The sequence below is a fragment of the Pollachius pollachius genome, assembly GCF_949987615.1.
Source record: "Pollachius pollachius genome assembly, chromosome: 2".
NCBI lineage: Eukaryota > Metazoa > Chordata > Actinopteri > Gadiformes > Gadidae > Pollachius > Pollachius pollachius.
The window spans coordinates 42,388,684-42,402,709 of record NC_136935.1 but is presented as its reverse complement, the minus strand read 5'-3'; the positions used below and the strand labels follow the sequence as shown (position 1 = coordinate 42,402,709).

The window sequence follows — 14,026 nt, the reverse complement described above, 5'->3', positions numbered from 1 at the left end:
AGTAAAATTTACTGTTACAATTTCCATAATTGACTATTGCACAAGCTACTTCAGATAGACGCAATTAAGGACCAGGTTCGGGGATGACCTTTCTGCTCAAGGATGCTTCAAGGTTTGGCTGTGGATATATGGTCTTGAAAACTCTAGTTTGATCTCCTGTGTATGTGATTCAAAATTAACAGATGGCTGGGCTATTTGACGTTGCTGCTGTTTGACGTGCTCATCTGTCTGCTGGTGCTCTTCGGCCTGATCCGCAACTCCAGAGGCACTCTGATTGGGTAGGTTGTCGCATGTGATGTGTTTAAGCGGTTTTGATTGGCTAAGGGGGTTTGAGTGATGGGGCATTGTATAATTCTGGATCCTTTTGGACGTTTTTCTACATAGATGTGTCATGATGTGTGTGTTGCGTCTATCTTTCAGCGTGTGCCTGCTGGGCGTCCTCACTCTGGTGATCAGCTGGGCCTCGCTTGGCATGGAGCTGGCTGTCGCCGCAGTGAGTGTTTCCATGGCAACTCCTTGTCTCTAGGATGACGTAATCTTTTCCCACAGCTTGGTGTTATGTGTGTGTGTGTGTGTGTGTGTGTGCGTGCTAGAGTGTGTGTCTGTGATCTATTGTGTATGTGTGTGTGTGTGTATGTCTATGTGTGTGTGTGTGTGTGTGCCTTCGATTGGTGTTTCTTTAGTTTGATGTGTCATGTGTTCACACTCTCAGACAGCCAGTGATTTCTGCGTTTCTCCGGATACCTACATCACCAGGGCAACGGAAGAGAACTCTGTTATTAACCAAGGTATGCTGTTGACCTGAAGCAATTGCAGAGGATGATGAGGAGGTGGAGGCCAGTCACTGCCCCGCGGTTTAATATTCATGCTTTATAAGAAATGGTTGAAAGGATACCAGTTGGAGAAATCAATCATATAGTTTCACCATTTTCCCAACACAGTTGTCTTATATTCTAAGAAGTGTGCGCCCATGCGCGCATCCGTTGGTGCGTGTCTGCGTGGGTGTGTGTGTGTGCTTGTGTGTGTGCATGCATGTGTGTGTGGGTGTAGGGCGCTGGTTTGAACGTAACTGATATTCAAAGAGCTCTTACTGTTTCACTGCTGCCCTTATGCAGCTTCAGCCTTCTTCTCCCCTGCGGACATTATCCTACCTGTGTGTGTGTGTTTGTGTGCTTGCGCTTGTGTGTGTGTGTGTGTCCTAGAGGGAGAGCATTCAGAGCAGTTTTTCCTTTCTTCTGGGTTTTCTTTAGCTTTTTCTTCTTCTACTTCTCTTCCTCTTTTGCTCCCTCATCCGTGCCACCTTGTCAAGCGATCCTTTTCTCTTCCTCTCTATTCCCTCCTGTGCTCGTCTAATGAGTTTGGATCCTGATGTTTATCCTCCGTTTCCGCTCTGTCTGGTTTTCCCGCAGTGCCCAGATGCTACACATGTTCACACACACACACACACACATACACACACACACACATGCACACGTACACCTACAAACACACATACATTTAAACACACACACATACACACTGAAACACTCACGCACTGGCTTATGCATTCCATATGCATTAATGCATCTCAGTGAACAAATATTTGATGCTATTATTTGTATTTATCAAATACTGACTTCCTTCCCCAGACATACTGCAGTATTATCTTCGGTGCAGCCCTGGCCAGGTGAACCCGTTCCAGCAGGTACGTTGGGGATTCAAACACGTCTATTCCTTCTTTCATCCAAACCTATTTTCTTTCCTTGTGTCATTGTGTTTAGCTTGAATATATTATTCATCGCTTCCTTGTTTTTTAAAAACCCTGTCCTTTCGAGACCATTTCCAGAAAATGAATTGCATTTCATATTAAACTGAAATGGTCTGGCGTATGAATCTGAGTTCACATGAATGAATGCATCCATACATAATGATGCATGTCAATCAAGGTTGGGTTGTGTGAGATGGAATCAATTATGTTCAGGGACTTCATTAGGTACCGATGTATTTTCCTCACAAAATCAAACATGTACATCCACAGCTCAGCACTTGCGTGTAAAACGTTTGAGCATTGCATAGATCCATTGACATCTAATGCCTTTGCAGCACTCTGACTTTCTGTATGTTAGGAAGAGAGTTGTGCGGTATCTGTGGTCATAGCGCTGTATGAATATAGTCTTTTAACTCTATCAAGTAACTTTAATAACGTTAAATATGGCGCCTGTGTTCTAAGTTGCTTCTGGCTATATTGGATTTGGGAGACACACAAGCAACTTAAGACTCAAACCACCACTGCCTCACCATCCAGTACAGCCCTAAAGCATAATACTGGTCTCGGTAATTCAACCATTGTCTCCCCTGTCTTCACTGAAACAACCACAACAATTATGTGATGTTACCAATGATCATTTGTCAAAATCACTGTGTTGGGTCGATTCTAACAGCTTTTATCGTGTAAATACACCTTTTAAATAGTTGTTTGATTTCCTAATGAATCAGGTGTTTCTTACTTGTTCATTATGATAAATAGTATGTTATTTCATTTCAAGTGATTTCATTTGTGTGTGTGTGTGTGTGTGTGTGTGTGTGTGTGTGTGTGTGTGTGTGTGTCTACAGAGGCTGTCTGGGAGCCACAAAGCCCTGGTAGAGATGCAGGACGATGTAGCTGAGCTACTGAGATCTGCCACCCGTGACTACCCCAACACTAAGGTCCGTGTGTGTGTCTGTCTGTGTGTGTGTGTGTGTGTGTGTGTGTGCATTGGTCTGTGCGTCGGTCTGTGCGTCAGTACAATCACATGAAGGCAAATGTAGAAAAGCTAGCACCTACGTCAGAAAATGTTCTACATTTGCCTTTGTGAACCTGTCACAACAGAAACCGTTTCAAAAGCATTGTTGCCTAGTTACTGATCAACTCAGTGACTGCGGTAGCCGTTTGCATAAGCTCTGTGTGGACACCTTGACTGAGTGGGTTCTATCACCGGCCATATGTGTGATGTATCTATGTACGCAACCTGCCTCTATAGGGGAACCTTGAACAGATCCAGTCCGTGTTAAACTCCACCGAAGTGGGCCTGCATCAGCTTACAGCTCATGTTGACTGCCGCAGCCTACACATGGTGAGTCAGAGAGTGAGTGTGTGTGTTTGTGTCTACGTGTGGTTTTATCAACTGATGATCATACAATGATGAGTAATATAATTTTTTTTTTAAAGATTTGACTTGTTGTTGACATCTTGTTGTCTCCTCTCTTATCCTCTCCTCTGCCTTCTCAATTCTCCTCATCTTCCTTCCCTCTCCTACCCTGCTGCTGTCCCATTATCCTATCCTGTCCTCCTCTTCCTCCCACTCCCATCTCTGCTCCTACTCATCTCCTCCAATTCATCTCTCCTCCTCCTCTGTCCTTCTCCCCCTCTTCCTGTCTCCTCATCCTTTCTCCTCCTCCTGTCTCCTCATCCTGCTACTCCTCTCTCCTCCACTCTCATATCCCTCCTCCTTCTCATCTTCCTCCTCCTTCTCTTCTTTCCTCCTCCTGCCCTTCTCTCTCATCCTACTATCTCCTCATCTCTCTCCTCCTCTCTCCTCATCTCTCCTACTGTCTCTTCCTCTTCCTCCTCCTTGTCCTCTTTCCTCCTCTCTCCTCCTCCTGTCTCCTCATCTCTCTCCTCCTCCTTCTCCCATCCGCCCCTCCTGTCTCATGTCTCCTCCGGTCTCCCCCTGTCTCCTCCTCCTTCTCCTATCCCCCCCTCCTGTCTCCTGTCTCCTCCGGTCTCCCCCTGTCTCCTCCTCCTTCTCCTATCCCCCCCTCCTGTCTCACGTCTCCTCCGGTCTCCCCCTGTCTCCTCCTCCCCCAGGACTATGTCCAGGCTCTGACGGGCCTGTGCTACGACGGCGTGGAGGGCCTTATCTACCTGGTGCTCTTCTCCTTCGTCACGGCCCTCATGTTCTCCTCTATCGTCTGCAGCGTGCCTCACACCTGGCCGAGCAAGAGGTAGGGCGCACACGCAGGCACGCACGCACGCACGCACACACACACACACACACACACACACACACACACACACACACACACACACACACACACACACACACACACACACACACACACACACACACACACACACACACACACACACACACACACACACACACACACACACACACAGGCAAGCACGCACAATACATGCAGAAACACAGACAAACACACATACACACACGCATTTACCCTTTCACAACCGTTATCAAGAATGCAATGCAAGTGCAAGTGATTGAACGTTCATGATTCATGTGTTTTCTTCCTGTGGTTCCTGCGGTGCTGGATCACCCGCAATTGGTTCCTCTGACTCCTTTCTGCTCTGTGCTTTGACTTTACCTGACTGACCTGCTGCTGCCCCCTCCCCCCCTTATCCTGCTGGTCAGAAACAGACAGGAGATAGCCCAATAGAGCGACCTCGTTTAGAATCAGTGCATGTCACCATTTTTGTGTGTTTACCTTTGAGCCGTTGTGTCCCCTTCTCCAACCATCCGTCCGGTTTGCCACCCCTGGCTGCATATTTATTTGTCTCGGTTCCCTTTTCACTACATGTTTGTGATGTTGTTGTTTCTGTTTTTGTTTGTCTTTATTTGTTTGTGACACTATTTCAAAACTGTCTCTGCCATCTTGTCTCTGAGCATCTCTAAAATGTACCAAAACTCCCCCTGTTTTTCATTCTCCCCACGTCACTCCCCTCTTTCCCTTCCCTCCCTCCTTCCCTCCTTTCCCCATCCCCTCCTCCCCCTCCCCTCCCTGTCCTGATTTGGAAATACATTGGGCTTCAGCAATTGGTGAGAATGTGTTTTCCTACAGCTCTAGTTCTAGCACCAGTGACACAGACTCGATGTCTACAGTAGATGAGTAACTAAGATGATAATGTTATCCTCGCTTTCTCTGCCTTTTGGATAAAATAGCTGTTAGATTCATCAGGTCTAAATAGCATGTAATACAGCGTCAGTGGTTGGAATGCACCAGTGGAAGACACTTGGTATGAACCACAGCTTAGATAGGTCTTTGATTAGTGGGAGTAAGCAGTAGTATCACTGTATGCCTCTCACCAAGAATTCAAACAGACCATAATGACACTCTTGCTGCATTAATACAAGCAGCCCCCCTAGTCTTGAAGAGGGTTGTTGTATTGTGTTTACTACATGTAGACAAAGGACACGCTGTATGCCGTTCCAGGCTTGGTTAGACTTGTTATTTAGCACCCCCTTGTGGCTCACTGGGGCACTGCCCTATTCCCGCCGCCTGGTTTTAACATTACAGGGTTAGATGCCCTTTCTCTGTTAGCTATCTTGAGGGGTTAACAGGTGTGAAATGACAGTTAAATTAGGAATGATTTTAAACTAAATTATAAAAAACAAATAACATTTATCCTGTGGGGCATTAATAAAGTTGTATCTAATCTAATTTAATCAACAACAAAAAAAATCTTGGACTATATTATACAAATGTTGGACAATGTTTATTACTAGGAAGAAACAACCGTTGGTTTTCGATCAAGTAAAGGGTATATCAAACATCATCTAATGGATGAAAATTTCAGTATATATTTCGTAGCCAGATATCCAACTTCCAAATCAGCACACTTATCTAATACCTCATTATCTTATGTTGCTGACTGTTTCATATTTTTGACCATTTTGTCAACGAAAATGGTTAGCCCAGCCAATGTTTTATTATTTCCTACTTTTTATATGATTTTCTTTCCTTTGACTTTTTCTTTCCCCCAGTAATGCATGGCCTGGCACATTTTAAGTGAATTTGGCAAATAAATGAATGTTGGTCTATACTCACTATCTTCCCAATCCAATAATTAGCACTGAAATGTAAAAATAAAAAGTACACCATTTCTTATTGATTCTGGATCCTCCTCAAACGTCTGTATGTTTGCTATGAACCCGCATGGTGTCGTTGTGTGGGCCACTGTCGGGCCTCACAGCTTGACTCTGCTTCAGGGGCCTCCCGGACACAAGATGTTACAAATGTCTTTCCCAGTCAGCGGCGCTGGCGCTAAAGGCGCTTAAGTCTTACCAGTGTTCCCCTCCTCCTCCTCTCCTAACCTCCCTTCCAAACCACCTAAACTCTTGTTGTCTCTCTTGGATTGTCCCTCCCTCTCTCCCCCCTCTTCTCACCCCCCCCCCCCCCCCCCCCCCCACTCGCCGCGCCCACCCTCACCCCGGCCCCCCCTTCGACCCGACCCAACCCCCAAGGACGGAGGAGGAGGATGGCGAGGACGAGTCGGGCGCCTCGCGCAGCGGCGCGCACGATAACCTGTACCGAGTTCACATGCCCAGCCTCTACAGCTGTGGCTCGAGCTATGGTAGCGAAGCTAGCCTGCCCGCTACGGCGCACACTGTCAGCAATGCCCCCGTCACTGAGTACATGTGAGTTAGCACCTACGGCTAGCTAGCTAGGGGTAGCTCGGAGGACACACCGCCTGCTATAAGAAGCTAACCAGCACTGCAGAAATTCTCTGCTTGACATAGAGGAACAGATAGCGGCTAGCTAGACCCCTGGCTCTCATATCTGTTGGCACTCTTAATGTTAGATAGACACCTTGTAGCTAGACACCCCTTGTTAGAATTCCCTTAACTGTTAATATGGCATGTCGATACATAAGCCTTGGCACAACCGATAATGTTGGGAACGAAGGTTGAAGAAAGGCTTGAGCTAGTTGGCACAAACATCTGGTAGAACAGCAACACTCTGGATAATAGAGTGTTGTTAGTATGTTTGGAATACCAAATGTTTAAAAGACAAATTGCTATTCGATTTAGTTCCATCAAGAAATACCCACTGATAATGTAAACAAACAATACCCATAGTGTAAAATGAACTGATCGACTGTGACTAGCCTATAGTCCGGTCAAAACGTATTTTCTGTACGTAAGGATCAAACATAAGGATGCATGTAAGACCAAAGTTAAGTCATCGCCGTGACATTGCTCTTTAAATGACCATTCCTGATCTGACTTGTATAACATAGATCTATAACGTTGGGCAGTTAGTTAAAGATGGCGCATGCTCAGATACAGGGACCCGGGCCACAGTTGAACCTCTGGCGACGCCTGTCAGTTAACCTCTTATTCTACAACGCAGGAGCCAGAATGCAAACTTTCAGAACCCTCGGTGTGAGAACACCCCTCTGATTGGCAGAGAGTCCCCTCCGCCCTCTGTAAGTGCACACTTTCTAGTTCTCCCTCTCCTACCTCCGCCGTATTCCAATACCCACACTACGGACGATCTGATTGAACACCTCGGGGGGGGAGGCCAAACCCTTTTGGTTTTGGCTGCGCCATTTCTGTGTCATGAGGACCGCGGGGTCCCCATAAAGCACAGAAACGTTGTGTGTGTGTATAATGTGATGGCCGGTACCAGGCTAGTGTGGCTATTGGAACGTATTGGTCTGCTCTTCCTACCTGCACCACTGCACGCTGCTCATCTGAGAGAAAAGGGGGGTATTGTGGAATGTCTTCATAGAGGTCATTTTGGCAGCCTGGGACAACAGCAATATGAGAGGTAGACATTAGAACAGCGGAACTTGCACTTGCACCGAGAGAGGAGTTGGATTTCTTTGATAATACTGTGTCATCACATTTATCTCCAATTTTGAGATGTCTCTATTTCTGATATGAAGAGAGGCTCTGGGTGGTCCCGTTGTTCCCTGGTCACTATGATGGAAGGAGGGCTTGAGAATATTCCATTTATAAAACAACAGCCGGAATAATAAGGGCTGGAGAATAGAGATAAAATATAACATTGTGATAATACATGTTGCAAAAGCAATATGACCCGCCATTCGGCATTCTAATTTCCAAGACTACTTTTGATGTGCCTGAAACTTTTACAATTCCTTTCTTCAAATAGTCCTTACACTTATGCTAACTAGGAAAAAGTAAACCGATATGAATAGAACAGCAGTGTACCACCACTTTACATTTGAAGAAGATGGAGGAAAGAATGTACTTTTCATCCTGAATCACTAGTCTGGATATGTGAAGGGGTTGTCCATGAATGGCAGCGTTTTTAAATATTTCATTTAATTTTGTGATATACCGCCATACTGTGAATTGTAATCTGTTGTCTATGACAGCACCTTAACATATACCGCACGTACAACAGGCAGCGTTAAAGGCAGACAATGTCTAGTCATATTTTTATGTCACAGGCATAATAATAAATCAGATCAGTATCTACGGTCAAGTGACATCTAAAGGCTTAGTTATGGTTCCACGTTGACGCAAAGCAAAGACCATGCAGTCGCTTTGACGCAGTCGTGTACCTGTTATGGTTCTGCGTCAGGTATACGTTAGCGGACCATTCACAGCTCTTGCTGCTGCGTCACCTCGACACATGGTCACAATTTGTGGGAGGCGCACGTCAGGCCCTTGCAGTAAGCGCAAGGGGGGTCCGCAAGGACGTAATGGGTCCGTAAATCCCTTGCGTTGCGTCAACATGGAACCATAACTAAGCTCTGAAACGATGCTCGCTGCAACATTAGTCACCCGTCTTCGGTACTTCTCTCCCCTTCAGCAAAAAAATATATATATCTATTAATACAAATCGATAGAAAATAGTTCCGATATAGCAGACGTAGAGTTGTTCTGGCTCCACGACACACGGCAGCACCCTGTGCTTCTAGCTCGGTGTCCTCTCCCCCTCTCCCCCCTCCCCCGTCCCCATAGTGTGTCTATGTGTGCATTTCTCTACTCAAGGTGCATGTGTCCCCTGTCTACCTGTGGCCCCTCACCACCTTCACCATCGATGACGTCGTCATTAAGACAGTACTGTGCACGGGAACCACCAGCCTATTCCCACCCCCCCTCCCCCATCCCCCACCACGACCTCTGTCTGTCTGTGGCCATACTGTGCCCCAGCACAGCTGTCCTTCATCTCTGATGACCGGAGGCCATCTTGTCCCTGAAGCGACCTCAGGGTTCTGTCCTTGTAACTCGCTAACTCCTCACACTAGAGAGCACCACTAACTCCTCCTAACTCCACCTTCTACATCAGAACTGGAGCACTAACTACAAACCACTGACCAAGCCAAACCAAAACCACAACTCCTCATGTAGATGTGATAATAATACTATTCTAATCCGATCTAATCAGCTGTCATGTAGTTATTGTCTTACTCAACCCCCCCTGGCTGTCCAAATGACCGGTGAAAGTATTTCTACTCCACCTGTTTGTCTCTGTGTGCTTCACACGTTGTTGCGCCTGTCTGTCCGTCGCTCTCTGTCCCGTCCGTCTGCCTGCCTGTCTGTGTTTGTGTCTATCTATTTATCTATCAAAATAGATCAATCTGTCCGTCTGCATATGTTTCTCTTTGCACAAAGCCATTCTCATAGCTTTGAGAACATGGAACCATTTTTTAAGATTCATTTTGTAATTCTTAAATTCTGAAACTTTTCTCTCTTATAATTTGCGTCCGCACATTTTAATTGTTTTATTCTAAGTAACTATTGCGTTTCTTATGTGTCAAGTTATGATCCGGCACTCCTGCCCAGTTTCAAAATGGTTTCTTCCTGTCCTCTCTTCCTTCCTCTCCACCCTTCTAACCCCGCCCCTGTGTCTGTCACTCCATCCAGTACACCTCAAGTATGAGGGCCAAGTACCTGGCCACCAGCAGGCCCGAGCAGAACCGGCGGTCCGTCCCCAACGACCAACTGGACCCGGCCAGCCGGCCCCACGCCACCGCACGACCCCAGTCCTCCGTCCACTAGAGGGCGACGCCACACCACCGCCGCCTCCATCTCATCCTCCACCTCCTCCTCCTCCTCCTCCTCCTCCTCCTCCTCCTCCTCCTCTCCATTCCAATGCCTCAGTCAGACAGAATGGGGGGGGGGGGGCCCTCCCCTCCCTCCCCAAACAGAGGAACATGTAACCCCCATCAAGCAGGACTCACCAACTCAGCGCCTCGGCATACAGTGCACTTTTAATGAGCTCATATCTCACCCAATCAAAAGAAGAGGAAGTACCCAACCTCCTCATCAATAACCTGTATCACGCCTCCAAGACTACATTTACCACATTAATGCATTCCTTTGCATAACAACTCCTTTAAAGCCCTCTCCATGGTTCTAGTACACTGCCCCCTAGTGGAGATTCCACACATTTTCTTCAACGTCTCCCCCCCCCCCCCCCCCCCCCCCCCCCCCCACACACACACACACACACACACACACACACACAAACATACATACAGATCCCCCTTAATTCACACTGTCCACATTCCTGAGAAGTGGGACACATAACCACTTGCACAATAACAACCCCCCCCTCCCCCCTTACACACAAACACACACACAAACAATCTGTACATAGCTGTAAATACTGAATGAGCAATTCATTCTGTTTTCATTGGGCAAACAGACCCAAGTCCTTTCTGGTTTAACATGGTGGTGTGCTTAGTGTGTCATAGAATTGTTGCTGTACCTTTCTCATGTCAAAACACATACACACGCACACACTCATACATGCACTCAGAAACTATTTGTATAGAGATAAGAACAAGTGAATCAGAAAAGCCATTCTAACGATATAGCTAACAGCTGGTATCTGGGACGGCAGACACTTGTGGGGTTACCTTCCTCTGTAGATGAACAGTATTGTTTTAACCCAAAATTAATGACTTGAATACGGAGCTGTCGCACGTCTGTGATGCAGCTCTAATTTTGTATTTTATTATTCTCATTGGTTAAGTTGTGCATAAGCAGGTGGAAGGAGGTTTTGCTTTGTTGTTGTTGTAGTACGAGCCAGGACTCTTGTGTGTCCTTGCAAGCGCTTTTCAAATGGATCTCTGTTGGGAATGATTCATTATGTGGGCGCCTGGAAGACACCGAGGCGGGACGGAAAGAGACGTCGATGTCCTCAACCTGTGCCAAATAACTCTGAATAACGAGGGTCACCGGATGTTCGCCTCTCTGCTACTGCCTCGACGAAAGAATCAAAAAAAGGGAGAGCGACGAAGAGGGGGATAACGCATTTCTGGATGAGACAATTTTTCTCCTCCATGTAAATAAGAGCAGAGTTGAAGGGACCCATGAGACAAAGAAGAAGATGATCAGAAACGGGACATGGCTGGTGAAACGTGGTGTCCAACGTGTTCCCAGAGTCGGTGCTCACTCTGCCAATCAAGTCTCAAGGAGAAGGAACCGGAAGGCGAAAAGAAGAAGAAAAAACTACTTACTAATAACTATTTTTTTGGATTGATTTACAATGTATGTCCTCAAGTATAACAACTGGGTGTCTCAATGAACACAGGCTTCGTTTTTCTTCTGTTTTGTTTCATAAACCCTCTTAGAATGTAGGACAATTAGTGGTGTTCGACTTTGTTTGGGTTGTTTTGTTTTACAAAGCGGTTAATACTGATGTGGTACTGTGACAAAGAAAAAAATATCTTCTCTTGTTTTTCTTGTAAACTGTTATTTATGTTTATCCGTCAAACGAAGGCCTCTGGAGTTGGAGAGGTTCAAGGCACATTGCTATGGCCAGGGGTCCGAGACCCACTGACTAACCCCTCTCAACCAGTCCATCTTTGGTTGTTATTGTTGTCTTAAAGAAACACAATTACTTTTCAAGATGGTAATGGAGAAGTTGTCACAGAAAGGCACGGCCACGCTATAAGCTACCAAGTGTGCGTATGGTTAGGGACACTCTCTCTCGCTCTCTCTCCACTCTCCTCTCTCTCTCTCCACTCTCCTCTCTCTCTCTCTCTCTCTCTCTCTCTCTTTCGCTCTCTCCACTCTCCTCTCTCTCTCTCCTCTCTCTCCTATCTCTCTCTCCACTCTCCTCTCTCTCTCTCTCCACTCTCCTCTCTCTCTCTCTCTCTCTCTTTCTTTCTGAACCCTGTACAATGTATAGAAACATACTTATGGGTCTGTGCGTGTGGCCTCGCTACCATGTGATTGGCTCTTTCTATATCTCAGTGTTACCGTGTTAGTGACCGTTAACAGTGTGTCCGAATGAGGAAATCTAACACGCGAGTGCTTCAAGTCTTCTGCAGTGTTACTTACAGTTATAGTTACACACGCACTCAGCACACACACAAACACACACACACACACACGCGCACACACACACACACACGATACAGAGACTCGTATGCATACACTCCTAAACATAATACTACACTTCTCCCATATACAACACCCACTATTCCTCACACCTCGGTCCTCTGATCGCTTTTTATGTGGTCCTGTTTCAACTTCACGTACACATCTAGTGCCGTAGGAGCCATACGACATGCACCACCTCCCCAACTATTCCCCTCAACTGTGGCATCCAACAAGAGTTGTCATAGTACATTTTAATTTGTTTGTTTTCTATAGGATAATGCATACTGTAATGAGCTAAGTAGGCTACTGACCTGTACAGCAGCCAAGCACTTACAACAGCACCCTTGGACCGGCCCTCCGTCTGGGCTTTTTTAACCGCTTTCTTCTCCTCTAACGGGACAGCCACTGCTCATAACAGCGAGACAATCATCTTACCTGTGATTTCTCTTACAGTGATATGTTCTCAGTGTCACAGTAACTACACTACCTACGCTGTAGTACTCAACGGTGTCAGTGCACCGGGGAGGGATAACCTGTGACAAGATCCATTGGAATAGTCACTGATGGCCTTTCATAATGTTTTTAAACTCTTACTACACTCTCATATCACTGCATTTTTTTTATGTCTGTCTTGTACAAAGATGAAATGTAAAGAATTAAAACAACGATAGCTATAGCTTCTTCTTTTTTTTAAATAGGAGAACAAAGGCAAGAGCAGCCGTTTGTTTCCCTCTCTTTTCTTATTAGTGACGACTGAATCTCTGTCTTGCATTGCAAATGTTTTACGAAAAAACAGTGTTTGAGTGTAGGTCTGCACACTTGACTCAAAACGCTCCTTGGCTTCCTGTCTAACGTTGTTTTTGCAAACTCGCTGGGGCCCCATTTGGCACAAATCTCTGTTGAGGGAACGTCAAAAGTACCCATGAGAACCAGTTTTTACATTGCAATGTAATATGGGGCCCGCTCAAGCAAAATAAAAAAAAACGAAGAAATAAAAAACAGTTGAGCAGGACTTCAAAAGCAGTTGTATCTTGGTGTGGTAGACGTCTTCTGTTTTCTCTGAAAGTTCCTTTTAAGGTTTTAACTTAAGATATTAATGATGTTCATGTCAAAACTGTGGTAATAATATCATTCAGCCTGGAATAAATGTAATAAAAAAGGAAAACAATTAAAGCCACTTTAACTTACTGATACAGAGTGTATTCTATTTATTTATGTATTTTTCTAATGATTTTTTAGGTTTGTGTTTGCAAAACCCAAACCCAAATACTTTTCTGTTGGGCAATGAGCTGCATCACTGAAACAGTGTGTTATAAAATAAATATACAGTAAGTTTTGCATCAATTTTAAGAAACGCAAATAAGGTTGTATGGAGCGATGCAAGTTATCTTGCATCGTTATGCTTGCAGTAATGAATACGAACAATAGATGGCGTTGTTTCTTTCCTTGTATTGTATTTTGCGCAGACTAGATTAGAACAAAGCCGTCCGTCTGTTTGTGTATGCGTGTGTGTGCGGCTGCTCCCTGCGGTGCTCTCACACCAGGTCCCCTGAGTTTACAGCGGGACATCGCCCAGACACATGTTTGTGTAGAGTACAGTTGTGTATACACATTTACACACAGACACACACACAAAATACCAAACAAATGTATTTGCCTTTTAATCTCTGCAGGGGCTTGATCAAAGCAAGACATTATGGGCCAAGAGACGGTGTGTGTGCGTGTGTGTGTGTGTGTGTGTGTGTGTGTGTGTGTGTGTGTACACAAGTGTCTAATGTGCTAGAATGTGAATGAGGTCAGAGGTGAAATGTCAGTGTGGTGTCCAAGTCGACCCCTATATCAATTCCCGAGCGTCAGTTACCATAGTTGAGAATCCCCCAACCCCAATACACTCAGTTTATCAATACAGTACAGAAAATGCCACAGCACTGAAAAAATTATACATATATAACTCA

The 14,026-nt window shown here is 45.5% G+C and overlaps 1 protein-coding gene across 1 annotated transcript in view; it reads left to right on the top strand.

The window, feature by feature from the left end:
• The window catches only part of LOC307071847 (protein tweety homolog 3-like), a 22,561-nt gene extending 12,426 nt beyond the window's left edge, over positions 1 to 10,135 (top strand). The window contains exons 6-15 of the mRNA XM_079730956.1: positions 183 to 278; positions 421 to 493; positions 713 to 788; positions 1,629 to 1,684; positions 2,593 to 2,685; positions 3,000 to 3,092; positions 3,827 to 3,963; positions 6,222 to 6,395; positions 7,111 to 7,186; positions 9,603 to 10,135. Of these exons, the coding sequence (XP_079587082.1) occupies positions 183 to 278; positions 421 to 493; positions 713 to 788; positions 1,629 to 1,684; positions 2,593 to 2,685; positions 3,000 to 3,092; positions 3,827 to 3,963; positions 6,222 to 6,395; positions 7,111 to 7,186; positions 9,603 to 9,737 (1,009 nt within the window). The 3' untranslated portion in view covers positions 9,738 to 10,135. The remainder of the gene's footprint in view (positions 1 to 182; positions 279 to 420; positions 494 to 712; positions 789 to 1,628; positions 1,685 to 2,592; positions 2,686 to 2,999; positions 3,093 to 3,826; positions 3,964 to 6,221; positions 6,396 to 7,110; positions 7,187 to 9,602) is intronic.
• Positions 10,136 to 14,026: the final 3,891 nt, after the last annotated feature.